Source organism: Leptonychotes weddellii, chromosome 4, assembly GCF_054177405.1.
Source record: "Leptonychotes weddellii isolate Sample4059 chromosome 4, ASM5417740v2, whole genome shotgun sequence".
Lineage (NCBI taxonomy): Eukaryota > Metazoa > Chordata > Mammalia > Carnivora > Phocidae > Leptonychotes > Leptonychotes weddellii.
Window position 1 is genome coordinate 89,179,259 of NC_138372.1, and position 22,025 is coordinate 89,201,283.

The 22,025-nt window shown below is 46.8% G+C and overlaps 2 protein-coding genes and 1 long non-coding RNA gene across 4 annotated transcripts in view; 1 reads left to right on the top strand and 2 right to left on the bottom strand.

The window, feature by feature from the left end:
- The window catches only part of VANGL1 (VANGL planar cell polarity protein 1), a 51,915-nt gene extending 41,751 nt beyond the window's left edge, over nucleotides 1-10,164 (top strand). For both annotated transcript variants that reach the window (XM_081815741.1, XM_081815742.1), the window contains exons 6-8: nucleotides 892-1,024; nucleotides 1,776-2,010; nucleotides 5,841-10,164. In XM_081815741.1, the coding sequence (XP_081671867.1) occupies nucleotides 892-1,024; nucleotides 1,776-2,010; nucleotides 5,841-6,101 (629 nt within the window). In that variant the 3' untranslated portion in view covers nucleotides 6,102-10,164. The remainder of the gene's footprint in view (nucleotides 1-891; nucleotides 1,025-1,775; nucleotides 2,011-5,840) is intronic.
- LOC115943959 (uncharacterized) overlaps nucleotides 1-22,025 on the bottom strand; it is a 1,191,882-nt gene that overhangs the window by 457,350 nt on the left and 712,507 nt on the right. The window lies entirely within an intron of this gene.
- Nucleotides 19,407-22,025, bottom strand: part of CASQ2 (calsequestrin 2) — a 62,627-nt gene continuing 60,008 nt past the window's right edge. Inside the window, exon 11 of the mRNA XM_081815743.1 lies at nucleotides 19,407-20,832. Within this exon, the coding sequence (XP_081671869.1) occupies nucleotides 20,611-20,832 (222 nt within the window). The 3' untranslated portion in view covers nucleotides 19,407-20,610. The remainder of the gene's footprint in view (nucleotides 20,833-22,025) is intronic.

A 22,025-nucleotide genomic window follows, 5' to 3' on the forward strand; every position in this document is an offset into this window, starting at 1 on the left:
GAGCTTTGTAGACCCTCGAAGAGGATCATATTATTAGCAAGTCAAGTGATTTATGGATGGTGTCAATTTTTCATGGCCATATCCTCCCCATTTTGGCGGGGGCAGATGGGGGTGCACTTTATGAGATGTGTGCTCAGTTGGGATTCCCAGAGGATTGGTAAATTTCACCTGTGATCTGAAAACTTACTGAAAATTCCCACTAGTGAAACCAAGTCATTAACTAAGCAGTTGATACAGAAGAAAGCATGTGATCTGCCTTGTCCTTCTGAAAAGTTAAGGCAATCTGTGGTCAGGGGAACAGTGGGGAGTTCTAAGTCTGCATTTCACAAACGGGCCATATTGCAAGTCCTCAAATACATTTTTTTTTTTTTTTTTATTAAGCGTTGTGACTACCGTGACATTCCAGCATGGCTTGTCGTCCTGTGCATAATCAGTGTCTCCTTATCCCTTGACTTTCTTTTTTCTCTGTCCTTGTTCTCCCCATCCCTCTCATTCTCTCTCATTGTCTTGTTGCTGAAGTGTGATGCTCCAGCTACCCTTATGGCCAAACTGAAACTTGATGTAACAGATGGTGAGTAACATCTTCAGCATTCTCTTGTGTGTTATTTTTGGCCAATATTTTCATTGTCCAGCATTCTTCATCTCCTCCTGCGTGCTTTTTCCATTTGCACTGATCAGATTGGGTTTGGGGAAGAGTTCCTTCCTCTCATGAGCATAGCGAATGTGAGGCAGGAGTGCTCTTCACCCTTCTGGAAGTTTCTTTTGAGATTGGTGGATATGCTTCTCAGGGTGTGGGTGGACGGTATCGACAGACCGTGGTACTCATTTCCCGCTCTGTTTTGCAGCCCCATGGCATTAAAACTGTTCTTCCTCCACTGTCCTTCCCCGAAGGCCCCAGTAACAATGCCACTGGTCAGTCCCGGGCCATGATCGCTGCAGCTGCTCGGCGCAGAGACTCAAGCCACAACGAGTTGTATTATGAAGAGGCAGAGCACGAGCGGCGGGTGAAGAAGCGAAGAGCGAGGTCTGTTGCCCGACCCCCCGCCCCCCCAGCCCTGACACTTAACACCCTGTCATAGCGGACTTTTTACTTTTTTTATTTTTTTTTTAACCGCTAGAATGAAATCTGAGTGTATAAACGTGAGCCGCTCAAGCCTCAGGAGTGTATCCTGCTCCGTTGTTTCTCATGCACCAGCGTGACCAGGAAGGCTTATTAAAGCGCAGATCTGAGGTTCTGGGCCCCACCTGCAAAAGTGACTTACTCACCTTTCTGTGGGGCTGGAGTTGGGCCTCAGAATTTGCATGTCTTCCAAATTCCCAGTTGATGCTGAAGCTGTTGGCCCCCGGCCCACGCCGGATTGAGGGGGATGCAGCTCTGCTTCTGTAGCACCAGCCCCCTCTCAGTGCGTGCAGAGCCTTTTGTGGCCAGATTTTGAGGAATCTTCGAGCTCTTTTCATCTAAGCCTTCGTTGTAGAGATGGAAGGATTGAAGTGAGTCCGCCAAGCTCCTTAGTGGCAGAATTGAGAACAGAGGTCAATCTCCTAGTCCCAGGGCTCCTTCCCCCTCACCCCTGTAGCCCTCCTGCCTTCCTTTCTCCCTCCACCCCCCCCCCCCAGCCATCTGGAGTGACCGCTACGGAGGTGAGCCTTGGGTGAGCTGGCGGCAGGCTGGGACACAGAGGCGGGCAGGAGGCCTCCCAGGCCCTGAATGACCACGCTGTTGTCCAGCCTGGCAGCAGCCATCATCCTGATGACCGTCTCGTTGCCCCCCCCAGGCTGGTGGTTGCGGTGGAGGAGGCCTTCGTCCACATCCAGCGCCTCCAGGCCGAAGAGCAGCAGAAAGCTCCAGGGGAAGTGATGGACCCGCGGGAGGCGGCGCAGGCCATCTTCCCCTCCATGGCCCGGGCTCTGCAGAAGTACCTGCGCACCACGCGGCAGCAGCATCACCACAGCATGGAGAGCATCCTGCAGCACCTGGCCTTCTGCATCACCAACAGCATGACCCCCAAGGTGCGACCGGCCACCGAGCCGGCCGGTCCTGTTGGCGGCTGTGCCCGGGAGCGATGGACTCAGGCTCTCTAAAGCCCCGACTCATGAGAACTGGCGGTTCCCACTTGCTTTACATGATTTGGGTGCGGTGGTTTTTTGAAATTGCCTTTTGAGAGCCTCTGGCTTCAAGCAGAGGAAAGACTTTCACAGTAGAGGTGGCAGTTAGGGCCGCTCTGTGGGCTCTGGAGCCGAGCTGACGCTTTCCAGCCTGGCTCCTCCCGCAACGAGCTGGTCACCTCGGGCAGATCGCTTAAGGGCTCTGTGCCTCACTTTCCTACTCTGTAAATGGGGGCTCGTTGTAATACCTACCTCATTGGGTTGCGGTGGGAGCTAAAAGAGTTCATGCGAAGTGCTTAAAACAGTGCCTGCCGTATAAATGGCTGTTCTTAGTGGCAGAAAGGATCCCATCACCCCGTTAGGCATTTTGGACATCATGGGGTTAGTTTTACTTGAGTGGTCTCTTGAATTACAGTATGAGCACACTTTAGGGAGATTGCCGGAAACAGCCATGTAGCTAAGAGAGGGGTGGGGCCGAGGAAGCAGAGTAGAGTAAGGGTTAGTAAACGACCTGCCATCACACAGAGGGGGCTTCAGATCCTGGCTCCACCAGTTGATTGGGTTGTGACTTTGTAGAGGTCACTCTGTATTTGTTTCCTCTTTTATAAAATGGGGATAATAGTAGCATCTCCCTGATAGGGTTGTTGCGTGAAAATTATATTCAATATGGCGACATGACATGTCGATCACATGGTAGAGCGTAAACGAGCTTGGCGTGGAGTGCACATGGAGTGGCTTTTGGTATAAGGACCCATGTTCATGTGTGGCCCCATACATGTGCAGCATATGGTTGCATTGTCACCAGGAACAACCCTTAGGAAATACTCAGTTGGAATCCGTAAAGGTTTCCGTATGCTTTGGCTCACTAATCCCTCTCCTAGAATCAGATACATGCACAAGTAATAACGAAGGTGATTTTTGCAAAGTAATCTGGGATAACTCCAAACTGGACATAACTTAAAAACAGAACAGTGGCTTATAGATTATGGTGTATCACCTATGAAAAATAGAAGCATCTTCGTTAGAATATTAAGTTACAAAAAACAGAATGCAAAAAAGTACGGAGAGCGTGTTGCCAGTGAGTACAGTATACATGTGCGAAGTGGTAGCTCGTACCACATAGAACAGAAGCCATTGTTTTCCTTTTCTCAAGATCTTTTAGTTTCCTGGTTGCTTTCATTTTCGCTTAAAAAAATGTATACTTTTCTGAATTAAAAGTAATCGATACTTTTTCTTTGTATAGAAATCCAGGCACTAAAGAAAAATATAATGGGGGCCCCTGGGTGGCGCAGTCGGTTAAGCGTCCTTCTCTTGCTTTCGGCTCAGGTCGTGTTCTCAGGGTCATGGGATCGAGCCCCGTGTCAGGCTCCACGCTCAGCACAGAGTCTGCTTGGGATTCTCTCTCTCCCTCTCCCCTTCTCCCCCATGCTCACACATGTGCTTGCTCTCTCAAGTAAATAAATGAATCTTTAAACAAAAGAAAAGGAAAAGGAAAATATGTGCAAAGGGAAGTTTCCATTCTCCTCCCCTAAACAGTTCTTGGTGATGAGTTGGTGTGTATGCTTTCAGAGGTGTGTGTGTGTTTAAAGCAGAAGTGGAAAAAAAGCAAACCACAAATGGGAGTTCATACCACACACACAACTTGGAAACTTGCTTTCTTCACTTAAAACTATCTCTGCACAGTTTTTCCCTGTCAGTACTTCCAGATCTCTGTCATACAGATCTAATCCATTCTCTTTAATAGCTGCATCTCATCCCGCTGAATACCATGATTTGTGTAACCGATGCTTACGACGCACATTTGGATTAACATCTTTCAGTAGTGTAAACCAGGACTTGGCTGTTTTTGTTAATCAAGTTTTATTGGAACACAGCCACACCCTTTTATTTCCGTATCGTCTATGGCTGCTTTCTCTCTACACAGGCTGAGTTGAGCAGTCACGACAGAGTGTGGCTTGTGAAGCTGAAAATATTTATGTTAGAGAAAAGTTTGCCAACCCCTGGTCTAAACAGTGTTGCAGCGAGTATGTTTTTCACATACATCTTTGTGCATCTGTGCAAGTATTTCCAAAGGAGAAATTTCTGGTAGAGGAACAGCTAGATCAAAGGTATAGAGACTGCCAAATTGTCCTTCCAAGGGATGTTACTCTTTTAAACACTTCTGCCTCTGGGATATGATTCTGTTTATTTCCCCCACACACTTGATGTATTGGGTGTTACCATTCTTTTTACTCATTGCCCACATAAGAGGCAAAAAAAAAAATTTTGTTATTTGAATTCATGTTTCATGAATTACTAATGTGGTAGAGCATCTTTTTGTTATGTTAATTTTCTATTAATATCTATTATCCTATAAATTATCTTATTAATTTCAGTTTTCTCATTGCTGAGTTGTTTCTTTTTCTTATGATTCACAAGAGCTATTTTTGTATTAGAAGTGTGTTTAGGCATGGCTCTGCTTTCTGCCTTAAGATCTTTTCGTTTCCTGGTTGCTTTCATTTTCGTTTAAAAAAATGTGTATATGTTTACAGATAGAATATATGCTTACAGATCAGAAATCACGTAGTTGGCGGCAGCAGTGAGGTGTGGATGGAAGGGGATACCTCGTAGAAACTGGCCTTGACCTGTGTCTAGGACCAGAGTGACAGATCCCAGTATATCCTGTCTGAATCACTGGCTCCCTCTTTCTTCCCTTTTCTTGTAGCTAAATCAGCGTATTTATTGATTAATGCACACGCCATTGAGCTCCTATTATGTCCAGGCACATTGGAAATTCAGATTTAAAAAATAGTTCCTGCCCTCCAGGGGGGTAAATTCCAGTGCGGGGGGACAGACACGCATGTCCACAGTGATCGTTAGGAAAGTAGAGGTCACCCGGGAGTCAGGCCAGTGATTATAAGCACTCGGAGGAGGGTGTGTTAATCTGCCCAGAGGCTCAGGGGGTGGTCTGAGGAGAATTGAAGGCCCAGGAGGAATAATGCATGTGGACGCCGTGAGTGGGTGGGGGGTCCAAGACCTCCCACAAGCTAAGCACCGCAGGAGCAGGGGACTTGTGAGAGGGACGGGGATGTGGGCTCTGGCATCCCTCGGACCTGCCCTGTGCCCACTTGATCCCACAGGAAATCACCATTGCCCACACTCGTTGGGCTTACCTCGTGCCATTAGATGGTTAGAGACAGCCGTGTCATCCTCGCCTCGGCCCTGTGAGGAGCTGTTACTGTCCTCATTTACAGACCAGACAAATGACTTGTCCAAAGCCACACAGTCCATGAGTGGCGGAGCATGCATTTTTGTGCGTGCATGCAAGTATATCCTTTCACTTGTTCAGCTTCTGGTTCCCAGTGCCTCTCTGTGCCCGGCCCTTGCCCTGAGAAGCTTTCGGTGCGGGAGCAAGCAGACCTAGCACAGGTACAAGCGGTGACATGTGCCGTGGGGCCATGCCGTGGCCGGGCTGGTGCCTCGGCAATGACCTCCGGGCAGACGGAGATGCCAGGCACCCCACCTGCCCGCCTCTGGTTGGAAGTTGGCAGAGGGGAGTGAGAAAGTCCAAGGAGGCTTCCCTCCCCAACAAGGACTCCGTTGGGAGGGCCTGATGGGAATACGGCCTGATTCGCTGGGCTCTGTCTTGGTTTGTTGGGAAACATTTTCATCCGTATAAGACGGGTGTGCTCCTGACATCACTGCCCTTGGCACAGGGTATTTCTTCTCTGACGGCCTTTGTCCTCCTTTTTCAGGCCTTTCTAGAACGTTACCTCAGCGCGGGCCCTACCCTGCAGTATGACAAGGAGCGCTGGCTCTCTACGCAGTGGAGACTGGTTAGTGATGAGGCTGTGACTAACGGATTGCGGGATGGAATCGTTTTCGTCCTGAAATGCTTGGACTTCAGCCTCGTGGTCAATGTGAAGAAAATTCCATTCATCATCCTCTCGGAAGAGTTCATAGACCCCAAATCTCACAAATTTGTCCTTCGCCTACAGTCTGAGACATCGGTTTAAAAGTTTTATATTTGTGCTTTATTACAAAAAAAAAAAAAAAAGAATATATAGAGAGAGATATATATATGTATACCAGAGGGGCATCTTTTTTTATTATTATTCTTCATTGCTGACTGAAACTGGCAGATGATAGACCAGTATCCTTCGACCATCTGCACTTTACTTGGAAGGAAGCAGGGGATTGTCCACCCTGGCAAAAAGCGACTGATGACATCTGACTTTTGTGGATGGGACTTCTCACGAAGCCGTTCCCTGGCGTTTCTGTGACAGCTGTAAACCAAAGTAGAGCGGGTGGCTCTCGGGAGCCTCGCCTTACGGCAGCTAGTCCCCGCCTTTCGTCCAGGGCCACGCCCTCCTGTTGCTTCCGGCCCGCCCCCTCGTCGACCTCCAGGGGGACGCACCTTCCTCTGTTGCGGGGAACCGGACACGGCATGTCCACATAGGTGCTTGTGTCCGCGAACGTCCAGTACCACATCACCCACGGGAGCCGTGGGCCCTTCCGGAAATGGCTGCCTTCATCTTTGTTCTTTGTTGCCTTAGGTTCTGCTGAGAAAGGTCACAACAAAAAATGTGCACTGGCAGTTGACAGCTCTAAATGATTTTATTTTGTTTTCTCCCCCAAAGAGAAAACCTCCCTGTCCCGTTTCTGACCGTCGGCCCAGGTTTGAGCAGGTGGCCCTTTCCTGACCCCGTGATGGCGCACCTGTCTCCCTCCATCAGCCCTCCCCTGCACGCACCGCACCCCCACCTGGCTGGTGGCCCTGGCCAGGAAAGCCCAGCCTGCAGAGCTGCCCTGGACCCGGCTCTCCATGTGTGCTCACGGGCTCTGTGCACTGTCTCCCGTGGGTGCCATGGACTGTTTGCATAGGGAAGCATAGCATGCCACCCAGGTCGAACACAGGGACAGCAAGCCTGCCAGATTGTCCCTTTTCGGCTACAGCAGGAGCCCCTCCCCTCCCAGTTCTCCTCCCCACTGCTCACAGGGACGGGGGGTGGGGAGGGGTTGGGGAGGACTGACGCCGCGACTCAGGGACTGGCAGGTGCAGCTTGGAGCCTCTGATTTCCCAGGGAGAGAAGTCCTCACAAAGCTTCGTGGCCTAGCTGCTCTGCCAAGGGAGACCAAACAGTGCCCACTGCAGGGACAGCTACTGCTGTCTGGTCCCTGATTTCTGACCACCATCACTGTGCAACTCATGACCTCTGCCACTTACTACCAGGGAAGGGGCTGCTTTGGCGCTGGTGTTGGAAGTCCTTGTAGTTACTGCTAAGTGGGGGAGATGGAATGGGTAAGCAGCAGAGCTTGGGGAAAGGAAAGGTAGGGAGCCGACCTGAGGATCCTGGGGGGGCAGGTGGCAAGGCTGTGGGGGAGTTCCTGTCTGTGCCTCCATTTGCCTTCCTGTATCCATGGCCAACCTTTACAGAGTATTCGCCCTTGCTTTTCCCAGGAATCAGGGGTAGCCAATCACCCCCCTTTAGACAAGGAGGACGCTGTCAGAATGCTCTTTGTGTTCGCGAGGACCCTTCCTGGTTTGTGCATTCCAAAAGTGGTGCAGTGTTTGTGTGTCGTTTTTTTAAATCCAAATGGGCTTTGGATATTTGTAATACACCTGTACCTGCAAAAGTAAACAGCACTCTTGACCCAACAGCCTGCAGCTCAAAAAGATGTGTTGGAACAGAAGAAAGGAGGAGGAACCAGTCGGTATGGCGTGGAGCCAAGATGCACTCTGTAACTACGTGGTTCTGTTTGTGGAAAACACATACCATGTAACCATGGTGCTTTTGTTCTTCTTAGTTTTTGAACTGGACATTCCTTATGCTGATGATGTCTTTCTCAGGAAATATATTTTGGGAGATAGGGCAAGGGATGGTGAAAGCGTATGGGACTTTGGTTGGGTCACGGTTGTCATGCCCCAGACTAAGTGTGTCAGAGGCTTCTGCATCAGGAGCCCAGCAGCTGGAGATGCCATAAGGACTTCCTGTGGTTCGTATACAGAATATTTTGTTCATAACGATACTATTCGTCTGCATTCTAAAATACCACGCTTCCAAACCCTGTCTTAAGTTACCAGGCCAGAAGGGGTTAAGATAGAGTCATTGCTTTGGTGCCTGTATTCCCAGCAGGGTGAAGAAAGGTTTAAATTAAGGAATTTATTTTCTCTCTACCCCCTTCTCTGTCCCCCAGTCTTTGCATAGGAGAATGTCAGACTTCCTGAAATTATTGTTTCAGTTTTAAATTGGATATCGATTTTTTTACACTGACTTTGTATTGAGTCCCTTTTGAAGGAATAACAAAATAAAATGCAGGATCTTTGTATAAAGCCTTTGCACTTCCAAAATCTTAATAACTTGAGTTACTGGTGCAGTGGGAACAATGTAAATGGCATTAAAAAGATTTAGGGTTTCAGAAAGCTGCATCACCCAGTCGAATACGATGCGTTTTTATTTCAGTCCTTGGAACCAATGGGCCATTCATTTTAAAAGAGGGTGAGTTGCCCCAGGGCTAGTAAAATATGTGAGACTTCACAGTGGAGGAGGCAAGATTTCATTTGCCTTAAATGTTTATAGATTTTCTGTAACTTTCAACCTAAGTTATTAAAACGTGAATGTTAAATGTTCAGAGTAGAAGACCCTAGTGACAGGCGCATCCCCTGGTGGTGTTTTAACCGGTGGCTGACTTTGGTTCCTCAGTGTATACTTCTGAAGGTGGTGATAATTCTTAATCATCCACGAACTGAATGTTAAAACATCTGCATGCTTAGAGTTGGAAGGAACTTTAAGGTTTTATAGTTTACCCATCCTTTGCATTATCAGTGAAGTCAAACGCATGATACTTTTGCTAAAGTCCATCCTAAAGTAAGCCCTTGAGAAAATGCTTGAGCAGGTTTTTGCCCGGCTGTCATCATCCCCCTTCTCCCTCTCTGTCCTTCGCTTTCACGTCTACCGACAGATCGAATTCTGTTCAGAAGTGGGTGGAGGTATGTGGTCCCCGGGGGGTGTGTGTGCGCATCACATTGGGGTTCTTTGCTGGAGTTGGAGCTCCTTTTCCGTGGGGCGGTGGTGGCTGGGCTGGTGTTGGGGGGGCGATGAGATGAGGTGTCCCCCTCCCCTTTCACCATACTTGCGGCTTCTCTTCATTCTGCATGCATTTATTTCGAGAGGGCTGTAGCTCTGCGGCAAGCCCCCTGCCTGTCGGGATGGCAGACGTCCTTACCCTGCCCCTCCTCGTCCCACCCCCCCCCACACACACACCTGGAGAAGTGTTAGTCACACTGTGAAACCAAGAGAATCGGGTCCTTGGTTCACACTCCCTCTGGCTGGGTCCTGCGATGTCAGCCTCCTTCAGTGGGGACACATACTTTTGATGGTGGTATGCGTTTCCATATATGTGTGCATGGCTCTGAGTGTGATTACCCCAGGGACGGCACGCTCGTATGTTAGCCATCTGTCGCCGGTGGGTGTCCTGTCAACAGGTTAACTTACGCATGTGTTCGTATGGATGAGTGTCTGTGTTTCTACCCTGTGCCCTATGGTGGAGAGATCTCCTAATGGCACCCATCTTTTGGAAGGCTGCCAGTTTACTTCTCCCTTGGCTCCTTTATTCCTCTCCCTCCATGACACTGGCTTCTCCCCAGGAGTAAATGGCTTTAGCATAGAAGAGTCTTCTGGAAAGCTTGACATCCTGCAGGCAATCCATTAGACTCTTTCTTGCCTTAGGACCCTGTGACGTGAAAACAGCAAGAAACGGAAAGGTCAAGCTCTGTGATAATTACAGCTCCAACTTTACTACCCTGGAAGCCTTACTATATATTTCTCAGTATAACTTAAAAATTGAGCTTCATAAAAAAACATAACACTGATGACTAAAAGTAGCACAAAAATGTTAACGTAATATTTAAGTAGTCCAGCAGAGATCCTTCCTGCGATTGTAAAGTGATGTAAGTATTTCTGGTAGCGTTTATGCTTTATGGATCTTGTTACAAGAAAATAATAAATTACTACTGTGAATTTACTATGTAACCTTGTGGTCATATTCCATCATAAATAAAAGATGAATTGTTCTGAAGCCCATATTACAGTCCTTGAATGGTATTCAGTGCAGTAGTGAACCGAGGTAGTTTAGACACTACTGTGAAGTTGCCATTTTGCACTTTATCCAAGTGGATGCTGAGACCATTAGATTGCAGGGCATGTTCTTGACAAATCGTATTCTGGTCAAGTGAGGAAGAGAAGGGTACCAATACACATTTACCCAGTATTGTGTGTTTAGGTGCTGTTCTAGAACGGGAAGTCCTTTGAGGCAGGGTTCTCTCAATTGAACAGGTGAGGAAGAGGACGATCAGAGAGGGAGGGACTTGTCCCGGGTCTCATGGCTAGTGACTGGGATTTCAAATCTAACGTCTGATTCCAGCCCCTCGCTCACTGCACCCTGAGGTGCCGATCTAAATGATCTGGCATTTTGGAACGTGGAGAAGGAACATGAGGACACTTAACCTGGACTCAGAACCTGGGGTGAGGGTTCCTCCGAGGTGGTGGTGGGGTCCCTTCTGTCCTTGCATTTTGCACCAGAGCTGTGGCCCCTGGGGAACCTCTCCATTGTGCAGGCGGATTTCTCGGGATTTCTAATGGAAACAACTTGAGAATGCCCCTCCCCCAGAAAACCAGCCCCGCCAGCAGCACCACACCTGTGGTTCGGCAGGCATCCTTTGCTTTTGCCCCTCTGGCCCTCCACCCCGCCCCTGCTGGCTCGGGCAGGCAGGCATCTTGGGCCTTGGGCGCAGGGAGCTGGGCAGGGGCGGACCTGGCCTCTTCCTGAGCTGAGGAAGCCTCTTGCCTGTGCTCTGCCTCCCCGCTTAGGGTGGGAGAGGGACCATCTGCAGGCCCAGCCCCGGGAGGTCTGGAACGGGGGTCCCCTGACCTCCCTCCTTGACCTGTGTGTTCTCAGCAAGCACTTGCATCCCATTGTTTCTCCCCACATTTGCCCTCATGAGTCTTTTTTTTTTTTTTAAGATTTTATTTATTTGCGAGAGAGAGAATGAGAGACAGAGAGCATGAGAGGGAGGAGGGTCAGAGGGAGAAGCAGACTCCCTGCCGAGCAGGGAGCCCGATGTGGGACTCGATCCCGGGACTCCAGGAGCATGACCTGAGCCGAAGGCAGTCGCTTAACCGACTGAGCCACCCAGGCGCCCCTGCCCTCATGAGTCTTAACAGACATAAAACAGAAGGCTGAAAACACAGTTTTCTCTCCTCCGAGGTCTTTAAAGTTTCATTCGGTTGTGCACAAACTACCTTTTTCTCTCTGCTGTTCACTTTCTGTGGAGCACAGGAGAACGGAGATGATACATCTCTCAGCATGGCTCCTCATTTGGAATCAAGACAGATTTTCAAAGGGTAGAAAAGAAATGATAAAACGAATAAAATAGAATTTGGGGACTCTGAATCTCCCTTGCCAGGCCCTGTCCCATTTCTACTTAGACAACCCAACTTGCTTTGTTTCACCTGTAAAATAAATCTCTTGAATGGGTTGTTTTCGAGTCCCCCCAATATAACAACCCATCTCTAACATCTGAAGCGGTACCCTGAGAGGTCACTTCCAATATGACACTAAGAATCTACAATTTATATGTCTCGCAGCTTGAAAACACCAATGTTTTGTCCTAGTGGGATAAAAGTACTTACTCATCTTAAGCCCAGGGAACAAATGTGACAAACCCCAGACTTTTAAGAGTGTCTTTTGGCACTGAAATAATATTTTCATAAAAATATTTGAATGTACAGTTGTCTGGTTTTGTGTTCACTTATATTTATCGGGCTTTCCCTTGTACTGTGAGCTTTTATTCCGAAGGAGCTGATCATTTAGGAGTTGTTAAGCAGCCCCCCGCAAAGCCCAAAGCCTAGGAAAGCTTAATCTCTGAGGCCCAGCGACTGTTGCTCAGGGAATTAGCGATGGGACCCAGGCAGCTGGTCTGTGGGTGACAAGTCTAGTTCAACTCACGTCATAGGGAATTTAGACAGTTGCACATTGTCACCATTCCAGGGCCCAGGTAGAAAGAGGTGGCAATGGTTTTTCATTTGCCAGTGCCCCTCAGTCACAGAAATAATGGAATGTTCACTTAATGTTGTTCATCATTTTTTTTTATATTGTTCATCATTCTTAAGAGAAAAAGGAACGTAAAATTCAAACGGTGGTGCTAATTCCTTATTTTTATAATGGATTCACTGTGGGCTTTAGTTCTATAGCAGACTCCCCTGAGACCCCTGAATTATGACATTAGCCAAGTGTGATTTCCAAGCAGTTGTATATGAACACAACTAGTGTGGAGAGTCCAGGACGCTAGCCAGAATGACGGGTGGATACCGGCTCACTGTGGTGGTCAACATAACTCGCCTTGTGAATAACCAGTTCCTCAACCAAGATGCTAGAGAGAAGGCCAAGGACATCTGAATCAGGTCGTCTTCAGAGAAGTTCATTGGACAATTGCTTTTGTGTTGAAAGAACTTTTCACTTCTGGAATTCGAACCCAGAAAGTTCAGTGACAAAACCATCTGTCTCTATCCGAAGGAATCAGCACTGTTTGTGCAAAGATGTGACCAGAGGCCTTTGTGGTCTTTCTTAGTAGTTAATACTGCACTTTGTAACCAGGAGGGGCAGTTCTGCTCATCAGTCTCTACTTGGGTCACCATATATATAGGAGAAAGTCGGAGTATGAATACCGGCATAAATGGGTAGCAAGCTCTGTTGAGGCATTTCAAACATCTAAATGAATGACTCTACCCGCAACCATCTGCGCAAACACGTTTACGAACATTCATAAGGTGTATGCTACTAAATGTCTTCTCATAGTAACGTCCGTCAGTGACAATGTTAGCGTTTACAACTGTGTACCTGGCAGCCAAGTTACTTGGTCCCCTTTTGGATCCCCCATCCCAATTAACTGTAAAACATTTTACATGTTACATTTTTTTATACTGTACAACTTGAAAAATAAACTGAAATCCCAATTTGTATTTTGCTTCTTTTTTCATGGGATTATTTCAATCTAAAAAGTTGTTTGCTTTTTTAGGGAGCGTTTTCACTCTTGGATAATTCTGATACCCTCTTAAAGGCTTCAAGGGGCGCCTGGGGGCGGTGCTCAGTCGGTTAAGCATTTGACTCTTGGTTTCAGCTCACATCATGATCTCACGGTCTTGGGATTGAGACCTGTGTTGGGCTCCGCGTTCAGCAGGGAGTCCGCTTGAGGTTCTCTCTCCCTCTTCCCCTCCCACTCATTCTCTCTCTCCCTCTCTCAAGTAAATAAATCTTTTTTTTTTTTTAAAAAGACAATCTGTCAAGTTTCTATGAAAACCAAGGTAATTATGATAGATTGAATCAGAAAGTGGATTGTCATTGTAACAAAAACTGTTGTAATCATTTTATGCGAGAGAGTGCTCAGAGAATGTTTTAAATGAATAGATTACTGAAAATTAAAATCTTAGGCTCTACAAATGAAGATGAAATGGGCCTTTTGAATAAATCAGCAAGTGAATAAAGATCTTTGAATCAAGTAAGGAGGAAGAAAAGTGTCAGACCCCTGGATTTGTGAGGGGGTGAATATTGGATTGTTTTGGTGAGTGGCTTGATAATTCAATTTTAATTATTGACTGATTTAAAAATAGATTTATTTAAAAGGAACTTGAAAATATGACAAATGTTGGCGGGGTGGGATGGGGGCATCTGGCTGGCTCAGTCGGTACAGCATGCGACTCGACCTCAGGGTCATGAGTTCAAGCCCTACATTGGGTGTGGAGCCTACTTAAAATAAATTTAAAAAAAAAAGAAATGGGGGCGCCTGGGTGGCTCAGTCGTTAAGCGTCTGCCTTCGGCTCAGGTCATGATTCCAGGTCCTGGGATCGAGCCCCGCATCGGGCTCCCTGCTTCGCGGGGGGGGGGGCTGCTTCTCCCTCTCCCACTCCCCCTGCTTGTGTTCCCTCTCTCACTGTGTCTCTCTCTGTCAAATAAATAAATAAAATCTTTAAAAATATATATTTAAAAAAAAAAAGAAATGTTGGAACTTACCTTCTGCTACACTCAGCTATTTTTTTTTTTTAATCTGTATAGAGTACTGATAGCGCATAAATTCTTACCTATTCCATGGACAGGGGCTAGAGAAAGCAATTGATTTGAAGATTCATTGTATAGATTATCGATAAGCTCTGTTTCTCTGGGCTATCGGCCACGATATGCATTATTTATATCTGCACAAGCAAACCCTGCTAGGGAAAAGATTCGAGTTGTCTGCAGACATAAACCAAGGACTCTTCTCTTTTTCATTCATTGCCCGTCATACAGCTATAGAGTTTTGGAAGAGTTTTGAGACGACTAGATGATAAACGATCAGATTATGGAAGTGGAGTGAGGGATATCAGGATGGCACCAATTGAGTCACTGCCTGCCCACCCAGTGCCGGAGACGGAGGCCCCCAGCAGCGGCACAGCAAAGGCCAGGATCCCAGCTTCCAGAGAGACTTGGCAATTCTCTGTCGGTGTCAACATGCCATGCAAGCATCTTCTAGTCCTACAGGCTAATGTGGACATGGGAAAAAAAAAAACCAAAAACTACTCTTGACCTTTGGGCGTGTTCTCTGTATTTACATCTGAATGTGTAACTGAGGTTCTGAGAAGTGGTAATAGTTCAGACAAAATGATGATGACCCAAGGTACTTTAAACATTTTCCTTTTCTAGATGTTTGCTCAGGCCTCTGATCTCACCCACTCATTTTTGCCTTCTGGAATCTGCATGTGCTAAACAAGCCTCAAGGGTCCAATGATTGAATATTTGAGTGAATGAGGGAATGGGAACAGGATGGCACACTCAGCGTGGAAGCTACCACCTATAACCTAAACATATATGATTATTTTAGGGGGAATCACTGAGATTTTGCAGGATCCTAGGGTTAATAGTAAGAATTCTAGCATCACTACTCTGAAGAGTGCACATTGGTAAAATACCAGATTAATTCAAAAGAGGTTCTTAATTTATCTTGCAAGCATTTGGGCCTGCAGATACATTAAAATAAATGAATGGGCACTTGGGTGGCTGTGGGTATTCTGTTCCCAGAGAGTGGGGCCTGGAACTTCTGTTGTCATCCCCATGCTGCTTTGCTTGCCATCATGATGCCTATATTTCTAGGAGACTTTGCTGACCTGAGTAAAGAACACCGCACATTAGAAACTCCTCACTGAGCCAAAGAGATTCTGTGCTCCGATTTTTTTTTTTATAATCCCAATTTGCTATTCTAAGCAGATCTGAACAGATGATACCATTGCCAAAAAGGTCCTGATTGACTTTTGATAATCACTAGCATATTTTTAATGGTACTAATAGTTTTTGATAATCACTAGCACATTCTTAATGGTACTAATCACTGTTCAATTTGCTTTACATAGGGCTTAGAGAGTACTTAGTCAAACAAGTTTACTAAGAACCTATCAGAATTTAGGCACTGAGGATAGATCAGAATCCGCTGAAGTCTTTTCCCTAAGCTTGCTTTCAGACTAATAGGGGGACGAAGATGTACATGTGTGATAAATTGTAATTTCTGTAAGAGAGCTTTGTACACAGTACAGTGAGGGCTCAGCGGGTAAGGTAGCCAATTCCCCTGGGGAATGACTAGAACAGTCACAGAATGTACCTTACTTCACACTTCAGGTAATATAGTTGGGAGTTTGCCAGGCAGGCACAGGTGGGAAAGGAGAGACATTCTAGTAGATGGAATAGCATGAGCCAAGGCTTGGTGTTGTTAAGCAGCCAGGCAGCTTCTACTGACTTCTGGTTCTAAGAGTAGAGGAGGCAGGTGGCTGGGAGGCGTTATGAGAGATGAGGCTGGTAAGGTGGACAAAAAGCTCACACAGACCTTGAGTGCCCTGCGAAGAAAATTGGCTTTTAGCAATTACATGCTACGCCTGACCCCCTAGCCTGGTGCCGGGGTGCTGACCCAACTTCTGCTAAAATAACAACTGGGTGCTATAATCCCAGATGAGGCATGTGGACGCCCCAATTCCAAGACAGATCCTCCACGTACGCAGCGGAAATTGCCCCATTCAGTCCGATGCTTTCCTAATCCAAGAGCCCCAGCATCGCCAGCATCAGCATCAGCCCCACTCAGACTGCGCTTTCGTCACAGGGAGGAGAGACACTTCAAGGACTTTTGGTTTTACAAGACCTATCCCATTGTTTCTCCTCCCCAACCTCCCACCACACGGCCCAGCTCTGCATTCGGCAGTCAACAACCTTTCCATTCATAGCTCACTCTTTGGCCTCTTTGTCTTAAAAAAAATTTTTTTTAACACCTACTGGGAATAGAGAACCCTTGAAGAATTTTAAGCATGTGTGTGACATGATCAGCTTCTCATTTTAGAAAGATCACTTGATTGCAGCATGCAGGCTGGATGGGAGATGGGAGAGCAGTTGGAACCTTGCGGCAAGCCGGGTGAGAGACCATAAAGCCTCAGTTACACAGGAAAGGTGGGCGCAGAGGGGAGCACGGCACCTGCTCCCTATTCAGTGCAGAAGCAAGACACAGTGGAATGGCTCTAAGGCTTCCGGCTTGAGCATTGTCAGAGGGGGATGTCTCTTCCCTGCTCCTCCGCTTCTATGAAGAAGGATCTTTCCCTGACCGCTGCTGGCCTTTTGCCTAAACCTTACTCCCATCCAGAGATAGAGTGAGTGACCTGGTTAGTGGACAACAGCCCTTTGTCCATGTTTCTTGGGGTGAAGTTCTTGGGGTGAAGTGATTATTGAAGGTCTGGTTTTGTTCTCCTCCCCTCCATCCTTGCCCACTGAGCAGCAAGGGCCTGGGTCCGCTCTACAAGTCTGATTCCCTTGGGTGGCCTGCAGTTGGAGGTAGGAAGCTGGGAAGCCCATTTTCCTCATCTCTAGTCTCCAAATTGCTGTTTTTCTATGATAATGGAGATTATTAATTATTATTATTAATTATTAATGTTACACTGCTGACTTCTTGACCTAATTTTGGGGAGATCTTTAAACCCCAAAGCCATGTTAATCCGAGGTCCCTATGGGAACTCCAGATGAGGCTGTCCAGGAAAGACAGTTGGGGTGAGGGCTTTGGAAACAGGAGAGCCTGGCTAGAGACAGATGATGTTGGTAACCATGGGCTGGGTGAGATGGAGGGCAGAGCCCCAGGACCCATCTGCACTTAGGAAGCATGTGTGTGTGTGTGTCTGCATGTATCAGAGATTGTTGATCAAAAGATACTTAGTAATGATCTATGACAAGTGACATTAATACCAGTGTAAGCCTCTTGCATTATAGGAAGTAGGGCCTAGACAGTACACAGCCTTATTATGGAAAAGACAAGCTTGTTTCTAGTTATGAGATGTTATTTTTTAAAAATACACTGACGGGGGCCCCTCGGTAGCCCAGTCAGTTGGGCATCTGACTCTTGGTTTTGGCTCAGGTTGTGATCTCAGGGTCCTGGGATCGGGCCCCACATCGGGCTCCATGCTCAGCTAGGCATCTGCTTCTCCCTTTCCCTCTCCTCCTCCCCCCTCTCAAACCAACAAATAAATAAATGAAATCTTTTTAAAAATACACCGAAAATGATTGTGCATTTTTTAAAAGATTTTTATGTATTTATTTGACAGAGCGAGAGAGCACAAGCAGGGGGAACAATAGAAGGAGAGGGAGAAGCAGACTCCCCACTGAGCAGGGAGCCCAATGCGGGGCTCGATCCCGGGACCCTGGGATCGTGACCTGAGCTGAAGGCAGATGCTTAACCATCTGAGCCATCCAAGCACCCCATGATTGTAAATTCTTGATAACACAATGTTTTTTGTTTTCTTTTTTTCCCGACAGGATGGCCAGACCTTGCAGTTCTAATTAGCCTCCATTTCCAATGCGGGATAAGGTGATTATGCCCTCCAGAAGGAAAAGAGAAAGAGTATCTTGGCGTAAGCCGTGAAAAGGATTATGGGAAATTCACTTGAGTCCATCTCAGGACACTATCTGAGGAAAAGAAACGGAATCCTTTGATTGATTAAGGAATTTAATTTCATCTAAATCCTTGATTTAGTATAAAAATGGGGTTACACTTATACTCCTTTAAAGTGTTTGTGTGACCCTGGGAAAATTACTTGGGCCCTCTGCATCTTAGTCTCCTCACCTGTAAAATGGGGATAATAACTAGACTTACTTCATAAGAGCTTTGTAAGGATTAAATGACATAATACATGTAAAGCACATAGCCTAGTGCTCCAGGCACATGCCAAACATTCAATAAATACCAGCTTAAAAAGGTTTAGACCAATGACTAAACAGCACTGCTACTCACAGATAGTACTAGCTAGCTTACCACTCAGTGCTTCTGACATGGGAGTACCACAACATGATTTAACTTGATGCGTATTACTCAGGCCTCCAGGAACAAGGGAGTTTTCCTGGGCTGGAGAATAGACCACTTTCATGACAGACCACATTCCTTGGCTTCAAAGATTGCTTTGAAAATGTACCTCCCAAGAGCTTATTAGAGGTGTGGTTGGATCTGGCTAGATGGCAGCATAGTCCAGCTTGGGAAGTGTCTGCCTGGCTTTGTGAGGGGGAGAAATAAAAATAAGGACGCCTCGTAAGCATTGTTATCCAACAGTGCTGGGGAATTATAGGTATTCTGGTTAATCAATTATTCACCCATCAATTCAATAAATGAATATCTCCTTTGTGCTGGACAAAGTGCTAGCTGCTGAGGATACAAAGATAAATAAATCCCTTGCCTCCAAGAAGCCTACAGTTTAGCGAAAGGACAGACAGGTAAACATGTACTACAATTTAAAGGAAAATTTCCACGGTTGGGGGTATGTGCAAAATGCCATGGTTGCAGAGGGGAAGAGGGCCCCTTCGGATCACATAGACAATTGGATACGTGGTGATATCACTTTTCCAATCTGGGACACCATGAAGAGAAGGAGAATTTAGGGGAGAAGGTAATGAGTTGGGGTTTTGCTCTGTTGTTTGAATTGCTTGTGCAACCTCCAAACCAAGATGAATGAGTGGATCTAAAACTAAGAGAGTGGTCAAGGTTAGAGACCCAGACTTGGAGGTCATTAGCACACAAGTGGTAGCTGATGGGTATGGATGATAGCACCTTGGAAGAATGTTAAAGTAGAGAGATACTGTGAAACACTATCATTTAAAGGGCAGGCAGAGGAAGAGGGGCCAGAAAGGAAAACAGGGAAGGAACAGAGAGGTAGGACAGGAACCAAGAGAGAATGAGCAGGACCGGAAAAACCGAGAGAGGATTTTTAAGAGAGTCTCCATATTTTCAAAGTATAAGTTTAATGACAGAATTAGTTGGCTACTATTCCATAAAAGGATTACTCTATTTCCGAAGAATTTGCAGTGTCTTACACATGTGTTAAAAGATTGAGAAAATAAATTAGAACATGATAATGCAAACTTAATGCTAAAACTACCGAGCACAATGTAACTTCTAGATAGTTTGGAAGGCACTTTGGGATTTTCTCAGTGCCTCAGGGCACCGTTATGAACTCTAGCTATTGTCCTGCTCAAGTGTGGGAGGGCTGACAAATGGAGCATTGACTGACCTCTGGATAAACCAACTTTCACTCCCAATGGGAGGGCTCACTAGCAGCAACAGAAAAGTGTATCCAGATCCCAGCTCAGGCTAGGAAGCCAACTGACTCAATCAGGGACATGAACCCAGCAGAAAAAATTAAAAACCTTTAATCCTTCCAGTTCCCCCCACTCCCTTGCGTATAATGTGAGACTTGTCAGTAAAGGGAAGTTCAGAAAGCAAATCAACCTCCCATCCCATATCCTAATGTCCTAGAAATGATTGTTACATCTGTACGCATGGGTTTCAAGGCCTCCCGAATAGCTGTCCAAGTACTTGGATCTGAGTTCATAATGGTGTGACATACACTTGAAATAATAAGTTTAATAGAGCCAAGAGAACCTGATTTAGAAACTTGTTTCTAAGACTGAGCCTTTCCTAAGAGGGAACCTCTTGCCTTAAGGGGGGATTGTCACTGATGTTCTAGGCCCGGGGACTAAATGAATTAATCTTCGGTCTCCCTGGGCTCTGACTGTAAGGTCACTCTATGCTTTGAGTTTGCCAGCTATCAATTCTGTTACGGTCACATCGAAGACAACAAGTAAACTTGAGTCGAGGTTTCAGGGGATTATTGTCCCCAGACCACCAGATTCCGGCACTGCCATGACCACTGATGGTCTGGCAAAGAATGAGAGCTTTTCTGAGACGATCAAGACAGTCCACATGGGAATAATTCTCTGATTGTCCTTGCTGAGTGGGATTACTGGGTTTAGAGGCATTTGCTGAATGGTACAGCTCCCGATGAGAAGGGATGGGAAAAGGGATGGGAAAGGGGAAGGAGCTGATAGGAGTGGGCCGGGGCTGCTGGCCCCCCCCCTCCCCCCAGTGCTGTCTGCATGGTAGTGGGCCGCTGTGATTGTGCTTTCATCCACCATTCGGAGTCAGGGCTACTCATCATCATCATCGCTGTCGTCATTAGACTCCTCGTCAGAATTATCGCCATCGTCATCGTCATCATCATCCTCATCGTCATCCCCGTCATCCCCATCTTCATTGTCATCATCTTCAGTGTTTATCTTTCCAGAAAGCACATCCTCGATCCAGTCCTCCAGCTCCTCGACTGTGGGCAGGTCATCATCATCAGGGATCTCCATCCAGACACTGTCAGCCTGCAGCGAGGGACCGAGTGAGTGAGTACCGGAAGGACCAGCCAGACCAGAGGGTTCCAAGCAGCCGGGCCCAGGCATCAGGAACATGTGCACACTGTTTCATGGGAATGCCTCAATGCAGAATGCTATCTGTAGCAGCCTGCTTGTGCAATGTCAAGGGAAACGTGTATTCCATTGTGTGTGTGTGTGTGTGTGTGTGTGTAATTTTCCCGCAGAGGTCTCTGGGGAAGGAGAGTGGGTACGGAGGCAAGGCTGCGGAGGGTTGGCAGGGGAATGGGCCAGGCCCAGCACACTAGGCCTAGCAGCTGCTCCAACCCGAGATGCCACCTCCCCTACCACCCACCCCAAACTTCATCCTTGCCTCCCCACCCTGGATTAGTTCCTCCAGATCAAAGCACTGCCTGGAAGAGACCCTCCCCACCCTAACCTGCCTGCCCTCCTGATCCCCACCATTAGGTTGATACTGTGGAAAGTGCTGGGAGGTGGGAGGTAGCCCAGGATTGGGGCAGTTCCCAGGGGTACTGAAATCAAGTATTATTGTGAATCATAACTATATTTGCACTGTTTTTTTTCCTTCTGGTTTCATGAGCGTATCTACAAGATACCTATATAATAACAACAAACATGTGTATGACATTCTGGTAGGACAGCCATGAAACTATCACCAATGATTCCCTCTGGGAATGCGACTAGAAAAGGGATCAGGGCAGTGGGAAATACTTTTGCTTTTCACCTTAGAGTCTACTGTTTTATTTACAAATGTTTTAACTGGAGTAAATTTTAAAAAGTATTAATTATTATTATTAGTTTAAAATGCAGTGTACAGAATAAATAAATGTAGAATTCCCCAGGGGACTGAAGGCCTACCAACAGGATAACAGGACGTTGCTAACCGGCCCCATTCGCAAGCATTTCCACCACAATTAATTATGGCTCTAATGACTTCTCTGGGACCATCTCTTTCTGTCCGGTATTTGCTCATTAGCTGTTGTATCTGTCTCCTCTTCTGTTTTGTTACGGTGGAGTTGTATCAGCTGTAGAGAGCAAGGTCTAAAATTCCTCATGCTCTGCCGGTCCACCACACCGGCTTTTCCCACCCTCACTCAGTTCAAGGGTGTCTGCACGGTGAGGAGGGGCCCCTCCTCCTCCTTCATGATCTTCCTCCTGCCCCCTCCCCGGCAGCATCCCCCCGC